The 17837-nt window shown below is 32.6% G+C and overlaps 3 protein-coding genes across 3 annotated transcripts; 1 reads left to right on the top strand and 2 right to left on the bottom strand.

Moving 5' to 3' along the window:
* Window positions 1–775: 775 nt before the first annotated feature.
* Window positions 776–9055, bottom strand: fam162a (family with sequence similarity 162 member A). Its single transcript, XM_056450146.1, has 6 exons — window positions 8988–9055; window positions 8841–8897; window positions 4036–4119; window positions 3559–3670; window positions 1212–1320; window positions 776–1118 (listed from the first exon to the last, which is right to left on the bottom strand). The coding sequence occupies exons 2-6, from the start codon at window positions 8887–8889 to the stop codon at window positions 1002–1004; spliced, it is 471 nt and encodes a 156-aa protein (XP_056306121.1). The 5' UTR covers window positions 8890–8897; window positions 8988–9055; the 3' UTR covers window positions 776–1001.
* Window positions 9056–9405: 350 nt separating this feature from the next.
* Window positions 9406–13792, top strand: mix23 (mitochondrial matrix import factor 23). The gene is made up of 5 exons (XM_056450683.1): window positions 9406–9482; window positions 11197–11322; window positions 11823–11969; window positions 13378–13437; window positions 13517–13792. The coding sequence occupies exons 1-5, from the start codon at window positions 9432–9434 to the stop codon at window positions 13565–13567; spliced, it is 435 nt and encodes a 144-aa protein (XP_056306658.1). The 5' UTR covers window positions 9406–9431; the 3' UTR covers window positions 13568–13792.
* Window positions 13793–14656: 864 nt separating this feature from the next.
* Window positions 14657–15819, bottom strand: LOC130218481 (cystatin-B-like). Its single transcript, XM_056450678.1, has 3 exons — window positions 15640–15819; window positions 15445–15546; window positions 14657–15079 (listed from the first exon to the last, which is right to left on the bottom strand). Exons 1-3 carry the CDS (start codon window positions 15709–15711, stop codon window positions 14951–14953), a joined length of 303 nt encoding a protein of 100 aa, XP_056306653.1. The 5' UTR covers window positions 15712–15819; the 3' UTR covers window positions 14657–14950.
* Between the last annotated feature and the right edge of the window lie 2018 nt (window positions 15820–17837).

Here is a 17837-nt window from a genome sequence, read left to right as displayed (position 1 = left end):
TGGCCTCAGCGAAGACTCGTCTGTCTCTGGAGCGTCACAGGAATCAGTCTCATGTTCTCCACTCTTCCATGACCACCACCAATAAAGTTAGGAAAGGTTTAAGTGAATTACGAGTGTTGAGCAGTTGAGTTAATCTTGTAACAATTTTTCCCTCGTGATCATTTAGTGTGTATGGCGCCATCTGCTGTTAAAAACTAAGCTCAGAATCGTTTCAAGAGAGAACAGCCATCCATTTTAAAATCTCAAAACTGATGTGTTTCACCACAGCTCTAATCCACTTCATTATTCTGAGTATATGAATGCAACATGGCACTAAAACAGGATGTAATGTCACAAGATGTGACCACAGAAAGGACAGACTACTCAAGCATTCCTGTTTTTTTTCCTCATTATAGTCGTGATGTTGCCCATTAGAGGTTACATCAGGCATGAGAAATGCATCACTATCAACAGATCTGCTGATTCCTACTGCTGTTTTGACTCCTTTACACATTTTAGAAGGTTTTCAAGATTCAGCTGAAACTGCTTTTAATTTCGGATTTCAGACACAGCCTAGTTTTCTGTGGCTGTAAACACCTGCAAACTCCCATTGGTCATGCATAATTGGTAGGTGTGGCTTTGAGGCTCCGCCTACTTTACCATCATAACCTCAGACTCATTTCCTCTGTTCAGTCTGCTGAGCTCAGACATCCATAAACAAACACATAAACAACTCGAATGCTGCTTTACAGAAGACATTGAAGTGGAGTTCAAATGAAATGAAACACTAACACTGTTGTTTTACGTTTAACTGGAAGCCTATTTATTCTAATTATATATTTACAAAAATCACACAAAGGAAATCTCGCATTTTAATTTAATACACTACTTTATAAAATCTGTTGACTGTGTGGAGGAACATCTGTAGCACCTCCACCAGAGTTCCTGCAGTGTGGCCTTTGACATTATTTAGAAGAAATGGTTGCTTTGTGAATGATGGGTTTTGGGAGCTCAGTTGGACCTCACTGGGCTTTAGCGGCAAGCGCATTTTCTTCCGCTTTATCTTTCTGGGCGTCCTCTCTCCATTTGGCCTTCTTCTCCATGTTAAGAGTGATCAGACTTTCATTCCGACTAACAGCCTGTCAAGGAAGGTACGGGATAAATGATATGACATCAATTAAAATTAAACAAAGCAATATGGTTTTTGTTTATACAAGAGCGCACATCATTACCTTTTTGCCAGAGATAATCATGACTAAGCACGCAAAGATGGTCAGTCCCATCATGATATAGCAGGCCTTCACACGCACTCTGTTCCTGGCAGCATCAATCATCTCGAATCTAAAACAGAGCATTAGCATAAAATAAAAAAATAGTGCAAGAATCATCTAGTTGACACTCAAGTTCATAAGAGTCTTTTCTTTAATGTGGCTTCATTGGTCACACTCTAGATTTTTATCTCACACAACAGAACCAATTCATAAGAGTCATTTCTTTAATGCGGCTTCATTGGTCACGCTCTAGATTTTTCTCTCACACAACAGAACCAGTTCGAAAGAGTCATTTCTTTTAGAATCTGGATTCACTAGTCACACTAGATGGGTGTTCGATTTATAAAAGAGATCCAGTTCAGAAGAGCCATTGATTCGCTTTTAAATTGGGCTTTGCTGTGTACTTTTGATTCACTACACAGAACTGGTTAATATGAATCTTCTTTCAAATAAAGACTATATTGGTTGCATCATGCAATTGGTTAATTAAACAGAACCAGTTCATAAATACATTTGTGAAATATCCAGCTAAGGCTTAAATCTGTAAGTGTACAGTGTTTAAAATTATTCGATTCATCTATAAAAGAGTCGACTCATAGTGCTTCAAACGAGTCGTCTTGATAACGAGTCATTAGGTGTTTCGCGATGACACGGCTACGAAACACAAGCCTCGCCAGTAGTTACGCGCGCAAACCCGGGAGATTTGAATCCTGCGGCCCCGCCCACTAACACAGAAAAAACACTAGACACACACACACACAGACGCCGCCGGTCGAATGAAGTAACGCTGTGCTCAGATGGATAATATTGACAGTCTCTACCCAAAGATGAAACTGTGAAGAGTCAGTGGTTGAGGTTTATTCACAAGTGTAAGTAAGTGCGATTAAAACTGTTGCCTCGTTTACTCTAGCTTGCAAATTATGTATTTATTGTGTTTTGTTACTTGTTAACCTGGTACAGTACACGCGGTTACTCTTTATATTCTCTTATCGCATGTAAGCCACGTTAAAAACGCGACGCGTGCCGCTTTGTTTACGGATTTAACGTTAAATGCTTTTGTGAGCTCGCGTTCCACTGCCGTTTGTCATTGCTATGGCCATCGTAAGCTAGGAGACAGGAGACTCGTGTCGATCTCCCTAGTTCTGAGGAGGAGCGTGATGTGTGTGTGTGTGAGAAAAAGAGCAGGTCGAGTGTGTGACGGCTAGGGGCTAGGAGACAGGAGACTCGCGTCGCTCTCCCTAGTTCTTCTAAGGAGCGTTGTGTGTGTGTGTGTGTGAGAGAGAGAGAGAAAAAGAGCAGGTTGAGTGTGTGACGGCTAGGAGACTCGCGTCGATCTCCCCAGTTCTTCTGAGGAGGGTTGTGTGTGTGTGTGTGTGTGTGTGTGTGAAAAAAGCCTCACACTATGAAGCGTGTATGCACTGTGACTACTTTTATATTGTTGATAAGCAGCTGGGCATTTCACTCTGTCTCGTGCTGAAGCCTGTCACTGTCGACCAATCGCAGCAGGCTGTCATTGGTCCAATCAGCGCAGATTAGCTTCGTGCTGAGGAGGGGGTTGGGAACAAATGAATCGCTAAACGATTCATATGGGAGTCGCTGGGATAATTAGGTAAAAATAAATGCAGATTATAAGACCATCAAAGTGTTTTTTGACCTTGCATGCATATTAGACTGTTGTTGGAGACCCTTACAACCTAAATATGACCCTATTTCATGTATAATATGGGCTCTTTAAGATAACGATCTAAAAATCAGTAGCGTAAATTAATATGTTAGGGAAAAATATTAAATTTAAAAAAGAGAAAAAATAAGAGAAACAAAAAATATATAAAATGTTGAAGTTTGTATATATATATATTTTTTCATATTTAACATAACTTAAATGTATTATCTTTCTGTTTTTAAAGATGTACAGTGACTTTAATATTATTTGAATAAATCTATATTTTTAATAAATTTGTTTTGTTCAAATGCACCAAAATCTATAAATATAAACCATAAAAAAAATGTTTTAAAAAGGGATGTATATGTATATATACAGTATGAGGGGTCACAGAGGATGTGCCTGCTGTTTTTCATCCTAAACAGAGCTCCCTCTGATCTCCCACCAGATACCATCAATTACACTAATTACCTGTCAGTACACTGAGAGTAAATCTCATTTCAACCTCACAGCACACATCTCTCATGTCCCGCCAATAAGCAGGCACAACTTCAAGTCACATGATCTTATAAACCAACAGGATAATCAGTAGCGCATTTAAAAACAGAGGGTTTACCCTAACGTAAACAGGAAGAGTCCACTTACGACACAAACTCTGGAATCTGCTCTACAGTTTTGAATCGTCCCGACCACATCAACATCTTTTTATCCCAATCTGAGGGGCGGTAACCTGGTAGTTTGAAACCAGGCCGTTGTGCTAAAACCAACAAAGAGAAAAGAAACACAAGGTGTTAGTGAAAAGCCAGTCCATTGGGAATACAAATAAATTCCCTAAAGTGCAATATAATCCATGAAGAACCGCCAAAACAGGAACTTATCTCGACTCGATCGATGCTATAATTACACCGTTGAGTGTTACATGCATGTTTTGTCTTGTTTTGAATTCTTTCTTAGATTTACAGACCTTCAAGGGAACAAAACGTGCTCTCTCGTGTCGAGTGCTGTGTCATATTGACTTGCTATGTCATATCGAGTGCTAAGTCATGCTGAGTGCTGTGTCATTTCACATGCCGCACCTTTTATGCAGGCAGGTAGAAGTGAATATATTTTGGGAGTACTGACTCTGAGGGGATGCAGACGGCCCTTCCTGAGGCTTGATACACAGTCTTCTGTTCCCTGTGGTCATCATACCTCTCCGCCACTGCCCTGTAGGGGGAAAACAACCTTTACAGTGATATTCTGGCTTCAAATGACATTCTGTAATCATTTACTCAGCCTCACATTGTTCTAAATGTATATACACGTTACTTTCTTCTGATATCATGAGCAATGTTGGTTGTCAGAGTTGACAGCATCCATTGACTTCCACAGTATTTTTTTCACCTACTACTAGGGCTGTGCGATTAATTAAAATCTAATTGCAATCGCAATTTGAAACATTGCGATTAGCTAATTGCAAGAGGCTGGGATATGAAAGATACAGTATATGTATTATTTTATTTCCCCCGCCCTGAGCAAATGCCATCTGTGTGTAATAGTCTTACTATTCAATTGAGTGAACACACTTTCATTCTGCCCAATCAGAATTGCGCAACCGAACTATGCGGAACACCCACAAAAAAAAACAAAAAAAAACAAACAAACAAACAGCAAAGCGTGGACAATTGGGATAATGGTGTCTGCTGCTTCAGAAGCATTAATAGACAAATTAATATAAAAAAAAGAACATCGGTAATATGGGAACACTTTGATTTCAAAGTCAGACACCAAACAAAAACAGGTAATTTTTAAGAGCTGGCGCAGAATTGTTGCCGCAACTTACAGATTATTGAGCTGAAGCTTGACTACAAAATAAAATCGCAAATCAAATCGCAATATCTGTCAAAAAATAAATAAATAAATAAATAAAAATCACACTACAAACTGTACTACACTACAAACTGAACTACACTGTTCCAATTTACTATGACCTTTTATGTGAAGCTGCTTTGACACAATCTACATTGTATAAGCGCTATACAAATAAAGGTGAATTGAATTGAATTGAAAACAATTAGAAATTTTCCCCAAATCACACAACCCTACACTCTCAGAAAAAAAGGTACACCTTGAGGAACAGTTTTGTACCTTTGTAAACATTGTACCATATATGGTACAGAAAAGACCTCTTATGATATTGTTCTGTGCCTTTTAAGGTACAATTGAAATGAAGGTACACATTTGTTTCCATAAAAAAGGTAGAAAAGTGTTGGACAACTCCTTTATTACAATGTCTGTGAAAATAAATATTACTGGAAAGGCAAAGTGATGTATGAATAATTTCCACATTAAAACAAGAATCATAATTTAAAAGCGCATGTTTAAAGAAACTCATGAACATTAATTATTAAGTTCTATAATACAATGATACAAAACAACTGGAAAACATGGAACTATAGGTATTGTGAACTAAACATTTAAGGGACTTTTAAATAAATGTGTGGTAAACATTCTGACACTGTTAAAATACAAAGTGTCTTGTCACTGTAGTGGTACCTACCTAACAAAAGGTACATTTTGGTTTCCCATGGTACAAATCATGTCCTTAAAGGTACAAACTGCAATGGTAAAAATTTGTTTCTTTGTCTTAATGTACAATTCTGTCCCATTAAAAAGGTACTGCCCCAGTGACAATGGTTTGTACCTTCTTTGGTATAACATTGTACCGTTTTTTTCTGAGAGTGTACCTACTCCTGAAGTCAATGGGTTACCAACAGTGTCAACTAAAGAAAAACTTGGATTAAGAATATCCTGATTGCTTTATTGGCAGTGGTGTTAATCACAGCAGCACCAAACACTTAAAGACTTAATAAGCTTTTTATTTTGAAACAAATCTATGAAACTACATCAACTTAGATTATTACATGGCCTGAAATATTGATTGAAATGGTCAGATTTTTAAAATTAGACTATTGTTTGTTAACACTTTACAACAAGGCTCCATTTGATAACATTAGTTAATTAACTAAACTGATGATGAAAATGATTTATTAACCTTAGCTGATGTTGATTTCTTAGTTAACGTTTAATAAAATACATTTCAATCATTTAAGTAGGGCTGTACGATTCTGGCTAAAATGAGAATCACGATTTTTTAAATTGAAAATTAAGATCACGATTTTCTCACGATTCTGTAGATGTAAAATAAAGGTAATACGAGTAGGCTATTATTGTTATTTACAAAACATATGGTAAAACAACAATAGTAATATCAGGCCTATGTGTAGCTCTACTGTTGCTTCAAATGATATATTTGTATAGACTTGGAATGGTGGACTTGAGCAGACTTTAAATGTGTCCTGGTCATTAATATACAGTAAAGTGATTACATCAGAATACAACTATTCATAATTCTAAAGTTGGATTATTGTGTTTGAGACATGTGCTTGCAATCTGTCATTGACAGCATTATTAGCCCTTTCTTTTATTGGTAAAATGAGAGATTTGTCATCAACAGATTCCCTCTTATATTCATTATATAGGCTAGAGTAGTTATACTGGCACTGTTACACTTTTTTTCATGCACAACACTCTGGGTTAGCTATGAACGAAAAAACATCAAATGCTTGTCATAATCATAACTCTAAAATGAGATATGATCATTTAAATGATGTTTGCGCTTTTGGTTTCACTTTTACTGCCAAGTGCGGTTCATGTCATGGCTGCCATCACTTTGAGGGAAAAAAACACACATGCAAAACATACTTCCCGCACGGCTCACAAACGATCGCTTTGTGTAACTAACTGAACATTATTTTAGCACTTTATTGCCTGTTATTCACAGCCTATGCAGGTTCTGTTCACTAAAGTAGACGCGGGCATCATTACATGAAGACGGAAATGACATTTTTGGGTGAATTACACCTTATAAATACAGCATGAATATAAAACAACGTGAAGACTTGTGCGACCGCCTTTACGCTTCTCTCCTGAACTTGAAAATATAATGGGCTGAATCTTAGAAATGCTGGATTAAGATTGTGTGGAGGTCGTGATCTTTTTTTTTATTAATCGTGCAGCCCTAAATTTAAGTCAAAATGTATTTATTGGAGCTGATAACCAAGTTAAATTTTGTTTAAAGAAACAAACTTTAAGGTCATAACTTCAGTAACAAATAGACATTTCTATTGTCAATGTAAATGGCTAAATATAGAATATACAATAAAGTAATAAAGTTATTTTAGTTATTATATAATATCAATAATGCAAAGATTACATACTTTGTATTGTGATAAAGTAAGATTCAGCTACAATTCCAACAACAACAAACAAGATATTGTCATACACCTAGTCTGGAAGAACCTGAATGTGGGTATTTTCTTTATTTTGGGGTGAAGTATGCATAAAACAAACCTTCTGTCAACATTTACTTACCCTCAAACCTGCATGACTTTCGTTCATTAGAGGAACATTTTAGTGACAATCTCATCTTCTGTTCATTTTTCATATTTTGTATGAAATGAAATTAGGATGAGGGTGTCAATATTTAGCTTTTATTTTGTTTCATGCATGAAGATGGAAAGATATACAGTTCTGAAAACATGATGCGAGGAAATCATGAAATAATTTCCCTTTTCTTATAGCTGAACTCTATTTCTTATAGCTGAACTCTCCCCATTGGGCTGTTGTGTTGAGCATGGTGATTTGTGTGTTTGGTTTAAGCAAGACAATTATGTTATTTCCTGTAACATCTGCATTCCAAAATGTTTGTTTACATATGAGGATAATAATAAACTTCTGTTTTGAGAATTCTCTCATGGAGTCTTAAATGATCTGATGTCTCATTTGAACAGGAAAACTATAATAAAAACATAAACTTAAACATATAAAAGCTATATTTACACAACAGCTAATAACACACTCACTCACTGGCAAAATACCATAGTTACTATGCTAAAACTGTAAAATCATCCATCATTTTATTTAATTTCTTTTTTTTTATTAGCTTTTCATTACATGGGTCATACACATTTAAGATAAGATTTGTAATAATACATTAATAATCACTATTAATGAAACCAGATAGGACTTTTTTATATATATAATGAGTGCAATTTTATGTGAACACCAAATTAAGATCCTTTGAAAGGTTATTTTATAAATACAGACAAAATATTACATAATAGTATCTACTTTGATGTTTCAAATAACTTTTGTCAAAATATTACTAAAAAGTTCCATCATTCTTTAGTATAACAAAATATGAAAATATGTCAAAATTATAAAAATGTAACTCTGAAATATTTAAAATAATTAGTGATGAACTCATTTTAATTATGTTTTAAATTATTTAAACGTTTTGCTGACAAACACATTATACCTTGCAAGATATTTGCCAAAGTATAAAAATAAAAAATAAATTTGTATTTTTCAATTCTTAAATTGAGTCTTTTAATATGCCATCAAATGACTCTTGTTCTAAATATGCCTGACAAGATTTTTCCATATAAAAATAATTTTCTGCTTTATTTAATACTGTATATTTATATACATATATATTTTGGGTAATTGAATAATGAATAACAATTTGTTAATAATATAAAAACTCATTTTTGCTATAGGTTTTTTTACACTTAAATATGACACAAGGGTAAGTTTGTATAAGAAAATGTTAAAATCAAGTTAATTTCATAACAGCTCTTTCCTCATATTAGATAAAACGTCAATAAAAAGTGACAAAATCCATAAAACAGCCTCCAGAATCAAACCAGGTCAGTCTAGAAAAGTTAAACTGCGACATAATAAATGTATGTCCAAGTGTCGACTGCTTTATTTTGTGCTGATAAGTGTCTGAAAAATGCCCGCTGTGCCCACGGTGCCCATGTGGCAAAGCTTATCGTCTGCTTGCTGACTGCGTCCAGAACAAATATCAAGTGGAAAACACTGACCTATTAAAGTGCCAAAGGCAGCGCGAGGCCCGCGGATCATGCTGAACATCGTCGCTTCTGAAGAAAAATATGATGAGAGAGAAAAGTCAGGTTTATGCCATTAAATCGTGCGAGAATGACAATGCCAGGCTTACTTCCTCTAAGTACCTGAAAGTCAGTTTGAGTTCGTACTTGAGCACAGAGCTAACGTAATGAAACACTGAAGGACCCTGAGCAGACAAATCAGCCCATGTGAGCGCCTGTTAAGGGCATATGTAAACAGACTGCGACACGCACGTAGTTGCACTTGAATAATATATATATATATGCATATATAATTATATACATAATTTTGCTACATAATATTTCACATAAATTACTTGAAGATTATTAATACGTATTTAATCTTGATATATATTTTTTTTCATGTGAGAATTAAATTAAAATAATTATATTACATAATCTCTGTTAAATTGGATCTCGATAATCTGAGCATGTCGTAATACTCACGTAACATTATCAGCAACTGTTAAAAGCTACAGGTTTTGTAGTAGTGTATACTTCAGGCAGTATTTTGGATGCCCTCGGCGCGCAGGACCTCTTCAGCTAACCATGGCGGCGCCCGGTGGAGTTCTGAACTGTGAGGACTTTTCACTATTTCAGGTAAAGCGAGCAGGTTTGTCAGTTGTCGAAATAAAATCGTGCGGGATTTTTAAGCGTGCGCTTATTTTTGTGACCACATATGTTGTGATATTAATGAGAATCTTGTATCAATGTCTGACCCTCAGTGGTCTGTCGCATTTAACCGTGAGGTTCATTGAGCAAACATGAGTGACTGGAGGCTTATTAGTTATTCGCTCTTAAAACTAAAATAAAGTAAATTTTTACCAAATTTTACTAAAAATACATTTCAGTTTTATAGTATTTATATGTAATGCAAAATACTGAACTTAAAGTATACTTAATTCTATAGCCAGTAAGTACATATTGTTGTGTTATATGTGGGCAGATGATGTAACATGTTTTTATTTTTTTTCCAGTAGCACTTTATTTGAACGTACAAGGCATGGCGAATTTTCTTTGTATTTCTAAATATTATTTAATTTATTTGAATTGGATTTCATATGACCCTCTGATATTGTTCTTTAGGAGTCACTGTTGTGTTGTTTGTTTGTAATAGTTTTTTTTTGTGTGAAATTAATGTACAGTATTAAATTTCTGACACACACACACACACACACACACACACGTGTGTATATATATATATATATATATATATATATATATATATATATATATATATATATATATATGAGAGAGAGAGAGAGAGACTATTGTTACTAAAATGCCTGGTTTTCTTTTTGTAGATAAAATTTAGGAATGCACCAATTATGGATTTTGGTTGTATGATTAAAGTCTGAGGAATAATTACGATTATTATGGATTTATTAATTTAACATTAAAATACTACTAGTTTAGAAAATTACATGAAAACTCCTTATAAGGAGATATATATATATATATATATATATATATATATATATATATATATATATATATATATAAAACTCCTTATATGTCATTTATTGCTGCTCAGTAACTAAATAATACAGCACAAATTACTAATAAAAATTAACAATAGTCCATTTCTCTTTGGACTTAAAACTAAGTGAAAAAAAAATGTTTGGCATTTAAACGTAAGTAATAATTTTACACTGAAAATAAAGGACAGAACAATGAATGAATAAAAATAACATTCTTTCAGCTGTGCACCTGGAAAGTGTCCAGAAAAGAAATAACAAACTTGCACATAAGACATGTGAACGGCCCTTGGTCGATAACCTCAGATATAGTTAATTCAGTGTGTGTGTGCATATTAGCCTCGGTGTACAAGCTTGGAACTGTAAACTAGCGCACAGTTGGCATAACTTTTAGTTGCAGGAGTTTTGTTACGTACCGAAACGCAGTGTTGAGAAGCCTTTACGATTAATTAATTGTGAAGAATTAAAGCATGGTCAATAGTGAAATCAGTTAATCATTGCCTCCTTAATGTAATTACTTGCTACTTTTATTACATTCCAAAATATTGATATATATATATGTTTTTAGAAAGTTCAGTTTTTGTAATCATGATTAAAGTCAAACAGAAATGTTTATTATATTTTGGTTTATCTCATTATTATCAGATTTTAACCTCTTAGTTGAGTCTTTTGACTCAGCTTAATGGTACGCTGTCTCAAACTGTTTATGATTGCATAACTTAGAAGAAAAGCAATGAATTTTCACCTTAAAGTTCTATTTTTATCCCATACCGCATATCATATCGCATTTATGCTGCATATTAACATGTTTTCCTATCTTTCCTTTTGTTTTGTAGGAAGTATTAAAAGTGATGCGCACCATAGATGACAGAATCATTCATACCCTGAACACTACAGTGCCCACTGCGTCTTTCTCAGGCAAAGTGGACGCCACACAGACCTGCAAAGAGCTTTATGAATCTGTATGTATCGCAGTACTCCAAATGGGATAGCTTATCCTAAAATGAAAATTTTCTGTTCATTTACCCACCCTCAGGCTATTCAAGATGTAGTTGACTTTTTCTTCAGTAAAACATTTAAAGAAGAGTTTTAGCTGAAACTGTGGTCTTTGGTTTTTCATATAATCAAGGCGACCTGCACTTTGGCTGTCAATAAAATAAAAACAGACAATCGTTGCTCCTGTCAATGCATTGAGCTCTTATGATGCAAAATGTCCTGAAAAATCTCAGGACTACTTGCTAAGGCTGTGGATTGACTGTAATAATAAATAAATAATGTAAATAGGCAAAGACATTATCAGGAGCCATGGATATTAATTTTGTGTTGCCTGTATGTTTTTTTTCTTTAAACTCTCAAAGTCGCAGTTTTTAATGCATTAACACTGACTCTTTTATGTTCTACTGAAAAAAGTATGATGCAATACCTTTATATTTTAATTACAAGCCCTTTGTATGTTTTTCAGCTTATGGAGGCTCATCTATCCCGAGATAAGGCAATAAAGTCATGTATTAAAGAAACCTCTGCAGTCGTCAGTCAGTTACGTGAAGAGAGAGCCAAAGATAGTGACAACTTGTCAATTATCAAGCAACTCCGGAAAGAACAAACTAAGGTAATGCCATCAAGGGGGCAATGTGCTACTATTATCATTAATTAATATGCAAACCAATGTCTTAATGCAAACAAAAATAAATGATTGTCAACTTGTGGAACTAAATATCCATATAGAAATGTGATGTATGGAAAAAATAAATTAATTAATTAATAAAAAAAACAAACAAAAAAAAAAACAAATATATATATATATATATATATATATATATATATATATATATATATATATATATATATATATATATATATATATATATATATATATATATATATATATATATATAAACAAAATATATTATAAACAACAAGGTATATCAACAGTAGCCCAAGTATATTTAGTGACTTTTTTTTAAATTATTATTATTATCATCTGTGTGCACTTTTTTTTGTGTCTGCCCAATATAAACAAACATCCGCAAGTGATTACGTAGTGGAAAAATCTTCTCTCCTTTACCAATTTCATACGGCTTATGTGTGCGCGAGAACTATAAACCCTCCCAGTTTCACATGCTCTACAGACCCACAGAGACCTGCACCTTTTTGTGTCCGGCCAGGGTTTTTAAATCTACTAACATGTCCGGGATTTGGTTTTGCTTTCGTTATTTAAGCTGTCATTAATTTTTTAATGCACACAAGAGAGAAGTGTGTGTGTGTGTATGCATATATATATATATATATATATATATATATATATATATATATATATATATATATATATATATATATATTGCAATTGGAATTACAAATATATTCATATGTTCAAATATGTTAGATATAATTTTATATATCAGATTTCCGTGTCTCTGAATAAATGCAGACATGATGTCAATTAAGGAAATTTACCCACTAAATATTTTTTTAAATAAAAGGAAGTTTTAATATTATAATTATTTTGCTTATTTATTACTGTTTGCATTACAAGTTTTACTAAAAATACCATGGCTAAATGGTTAGTGTAGCAAAACCATTGTTAATTTGTGCTTACCATATACCAAGTGCTACTGTACATTTTGTTTGAAACTTGAATTAATTTTAAATAAAGATTACAAAAATATTTTTTAAAATGAACTTGGATTAATTGTTAATATTAATGTCAATTTATATTTCATGACAACCTTAAGGTTTTTACATGCTGTTTATTGTGATGCTAATCATGCTAATGTCTGGGGCACTAAACATTGATCAGGGCATATTTTATATATATATATATCTTTATCTATCTATCTATCTATCTATCTATCTATCTATCTATCTATCTATCTATCTATCTATCTATCTATCTATCTATATATATATATATATATATATATATATATATATATATATATATATATATAAAAATTATCTGTAAGTCTAATTACAAAAGCCTGGAATCATCAATTTTATTTCTCTCAATTTCCTTACAGTTAAAACTCATGCAGTCTGAGCTTAATGTTGAAGAAGTAGTCAATGACAGGAGTCTGAAGGTGAGTTATTGAGACTCTCTCCTAATAAATATATTAGATTTTCAAATAAAACCATTTGCCATGAATGTTTTTTTCCCAGGTTTTCAATGAAAGGTGCAGAATTCACTACACCCCTCCCAAGATTAAGTGAATGGTAGTTGTGTTGTCGACATAAACCACACAGTTAAATGAGGAAGACACCTGGAGCTGAGCCTGGATGTGTCCGTCAGTATCTCCACAATCCCTCCCTCCTCATCCAGTATACGCTCTGTGTTTCTACAGTGAAGAGACACTACTGCTGTCCTGTAAACCTTTTCATATAAATATTGTACAAAACAGATTTTATAAACAATGAAATCTTTTCCAATTGCTGAAATGTTGTCAGTTGTTTGCTTGCATTGGAGAGGAGGCAATGCCATTATTCGTCTGTTTTTCAGATATTGAGGATAAAGCAGGGGGTTTAATGCTACAATCCTAAAACAAAAGTATTTGTGTGAGGATAAACTACTATAAAAAAGGCATAAAAGTAATTGGTTTTCATCTTTCATGATTTCATCTCATTGTTTCGATAATATTCTGAGGCAGCATTCATGTAATATTAATGTATGCCAAGATATTTCTGGTACTTCTGCTTCGATTGACAAAGCTTGATTCAGAGGCATTTTCTGTAATATTTTTGGTGATATTTTCTCTGTAGATGTATGGTTAAAACAAAATTAGTGATTATTTATGGACATTATGCAGTGATTAAGTTGCATCTTGAATATTTTTCAACTTCTGTTTAAACACTTTCAAGTCCTCCCTTGAAAGGTTGCAGAGAATCATGGACCAATGCTACTACTTGTATAAAGACCCAATTTATACAGTAGTATATAAAATAATATATAAAATATAATACAGATGTTTTTTTTTAATTATTTTAACTGTATTTAATATGTAGTATAGTTTTTTTTTTTATATTTTGCTTCTCGTAGTACTGTCCTGTAAAATGTTTTGTTCATTTTTTTTTGCTTACATTTTAATTATTTGCATTTTATTAATTAAGTCAAATTAAATCTCTGGTTTTAAAATTAATTTAAATCCAAAAAACATAGAAATTACTGGTACTGTTAAATGTATTTAAAAATTAAATCCAATTTTTTTTAAAAATGACTTTCTCTCTAGCACTCTTTGAGCCTGCAGGGACTCCAGACCCCTTAAAAACTTTTAATATAAAGAATAATAAAAAAAACATACCATACATAATCCAGCACTTTAATGACAGTTTGATTGAATAAATCCAAAAAAAACCACAATCACAACTGTCCAACCATGTAATTTATGGAAATACTGTACATTATAGGCAGAAAAAACAAGTTCTAGACCAAATTAAGACTTCAGTCAAGTGATTTGTTCAGTATGTGGGAGTGAATGTTTGACTGCTTATTCACAGCACTGCTAAACACAAGATGGAAGAGTGTTTACCCAGGTAGTGTTTACAAATGGTTTTGTTTGTATTTGGGGCAGTACTGGCGATGTTTTCTGATGGTCCGCTTCAGAAGTATTCAATAGCGTCATGATGAGCCTTGGCTGTCTGTATGCTTGTCAGCTGCAGTGTTTCTCCAGCATGAGGCAGTGTTTTGTAGACACGCAGATGAACATAGTCTTCATCACCTACATGCACCTAAAACAGATCAATTACTAATGGTGATTACAGTTATTAAAGGCTGAAGGCTTTACATTCTTTTTACATTAAAGAGGTAGTTAATCCAGAAATGAAGACTTTTTGGTCATTTTCTCTCAAGGGGTTTAAAAAAAAAAAGAAGATATTTTGAAGAATGTTGGAAACAGCAGCCATTGAATTCCATAGTAGCAAAAAAAAAAAAAAAAAAATAGAAGTCAATGAAAACATTTTTCAAATCATCTTATTTTTTGTTCAAAGGAAGAAATAAATTCAAAGTGGATTGGAATAAATAAAGTCTAAATAAATTACCAAAAGTGAACTATGGCACGTATATTTCGTTCATTAAATGAGTTTTTTCTCCTTACCTTAACGAAGTAATTTGTCCCCGCGACAAGCTGCGTTTTGAACGATTTAGCAGTGAAAACGTCAAACTTTCGCCCAGCTTTTTCCTCGGCTTCAGCCTTCATCTGAAAGAAATCGGTAACCATAAGGACAATCTCAGTGTATATATATGACATCACTGTTTTATTTATCTGTAACGTTGGTGCAAATTTACAAACCTGGTCGCATATTTTCTGCACTTCTTCATTTGCATCTTTAGCCTCGGATGTTCCGCCACAAACTAAAGGCATTTTGAAGAAAGCTTATAGGTAAAATACGCGTTAGCAGTTTTAATTTACAAGCTCTACTGAATAAGACTGTCTGGAAAGTTTACTTCCTGGTTATCACGAGACAGGAACAAACCATTTTTTGGACCAAAGGGGGTTCTTTGTTGTGAATTCACTAAAGACAAATGAAGCAGTTCTGCTGTCGTGCTTAAACGTATGCCTAATTTTGATAAACGCTTAACTCATAGGGATAAAACTGACTTTATTTATTGCAGTGTATCTCAATTCATATATTATCATACTTGAAAAGTGGTTTGATCCGCGTATTTGTAAACTGGGCGTGGATGATTTTCACACATTATTATGAAATGATCATTACACGAAGTTAAATATTTAACACAGTAGAATTATCCAACAGACAATAAGTTTATATGTAGTTCTTCTACCTAAATTATTTTTGCAAGTCTTTCTAAATACTGCACGTACGTAGTGCAAGCATTATTTATAGTTACGAGTAAAACGTTAGGCAAATATTTGCCCCACATTTCAAATAAATGTTGTAATATAGAGCATTTCTTTCGGAAAATGACAGTTGGACACAATATCAAATGTTCCCGTTTGTTGTAGACCTAATTCAGAAATCTTTCCAATATGCAGAATCATTTAATTCATTAAATTAGGTATGTGTGTGTGTATATATATATATATATATATATATATATATATATATATATATATATATATATATATATATATATATATATATACATACATATATATATATACATACATATATATATATATATATATACATACATATATATATATATATATATATATATACATACATATATATACATACATATATATATATATATATATATATATACATACATATATATATATATATATACATACATATATATATATATACATACATATATATATATATATATATATATACATACATATATATATATATATATATACATACATATATATATATATATATATACATACATATATATATATATATACATACATATATATATATATACATACATATATATATATATACATACATATATATATATATATATATATATATATATATATATATATATATATATATATATATATATATATGGGTTTAAAAAACATTTAGATTAAGAAAAATTTTATATTGTTGATTTCTTTCAGGATTATTTGAGGTATATTAAAAACATTAATTTGAATTTATGAATTTAATATACAGATAAATATAATCTGAAAGATTATATATCTTTCAATTTTGATGAGTTTAATATATTTTAACAATAAAAAAAGATTCTTCTCAAACCTTTGAATAGAAAGTAAAATGTAGTGACCTATTATCACTACGTTACAAAAGCTTTCAGATAAATGCTAATCTTTTGAACTTTACATTTGTTGAAAAAACTACAAATAAAAAAATAAAACCATCCCACAGGGTGTACTATTTGTGTTTTTCAGTCCTCACAGTGTTACGTTACCTTTCTTCTCTGCGTTCACTGCTTGCTTTCAGACTGCAGCTGCTTTCACGTGTGAGTAACTTGTTTTTTTTTTGTTGAAATAAGTCACTAGACAGGCTTTGTATGTGTGAGCGTGCTTAAGTTTTGAGTTTATAATTTCAGATTTCCTTCTCTGTATTTCAGCAGTTCAGAATGGGAGATCACAGCATTGCCCGGCTTTCCCTCATCATCTTTTCTGTTGTGTTGTACATTATCTGCATTGTATTCAATGTGCTTGCTGGACCAGGAAAAGGTATGTGCTGTTGTTCAAAAGTGCGTATCAGTAAGGTTTTTAAATGTTATTAAAACAACAACTTTTGCCCAAATGCAGTCAAAACGGTAAAATTGTGATATATTAAATAGCTGTTTTGTTGTTGAATGCAGATTAAAAAATTATTAACTCCTGTTTTTCACCATCGTTATTCCAGATCAGTGTTGGATGTAATTAGGCGTGTTCAGTTAAAGAGACATGGAAAATGTGCTAAGCTGGTGGTCCTTCAGGAACGTGGTTGAGAAACAGTGCTCCAGATGATTTTTCAGGGATCACATGACACTGAATTCTGAAGTAATGAGAATTTCATTTTAAATCAGAGGATTAAAATAAAATGTTAAACCTAAAGA

This window comes from Danio aesculapii, chromosome 24, assembly GCF_903798145.1.
Source record: "Danio aesculapii chromosome 24, fDanAes4.1, whole genome shotgun sequence".
Taxonomy (NCBI): Eukaryota; Metazoa; Chordata; class Actinopteri; order Cypriniformes; family Danionidae; genus Danio; species Danio aesculapii.
The sequence above is the reverse complement of the archived record's forward strand: the minus strand, read 5'-3'. Positions and strand labels throughout refer to the sequence as shown.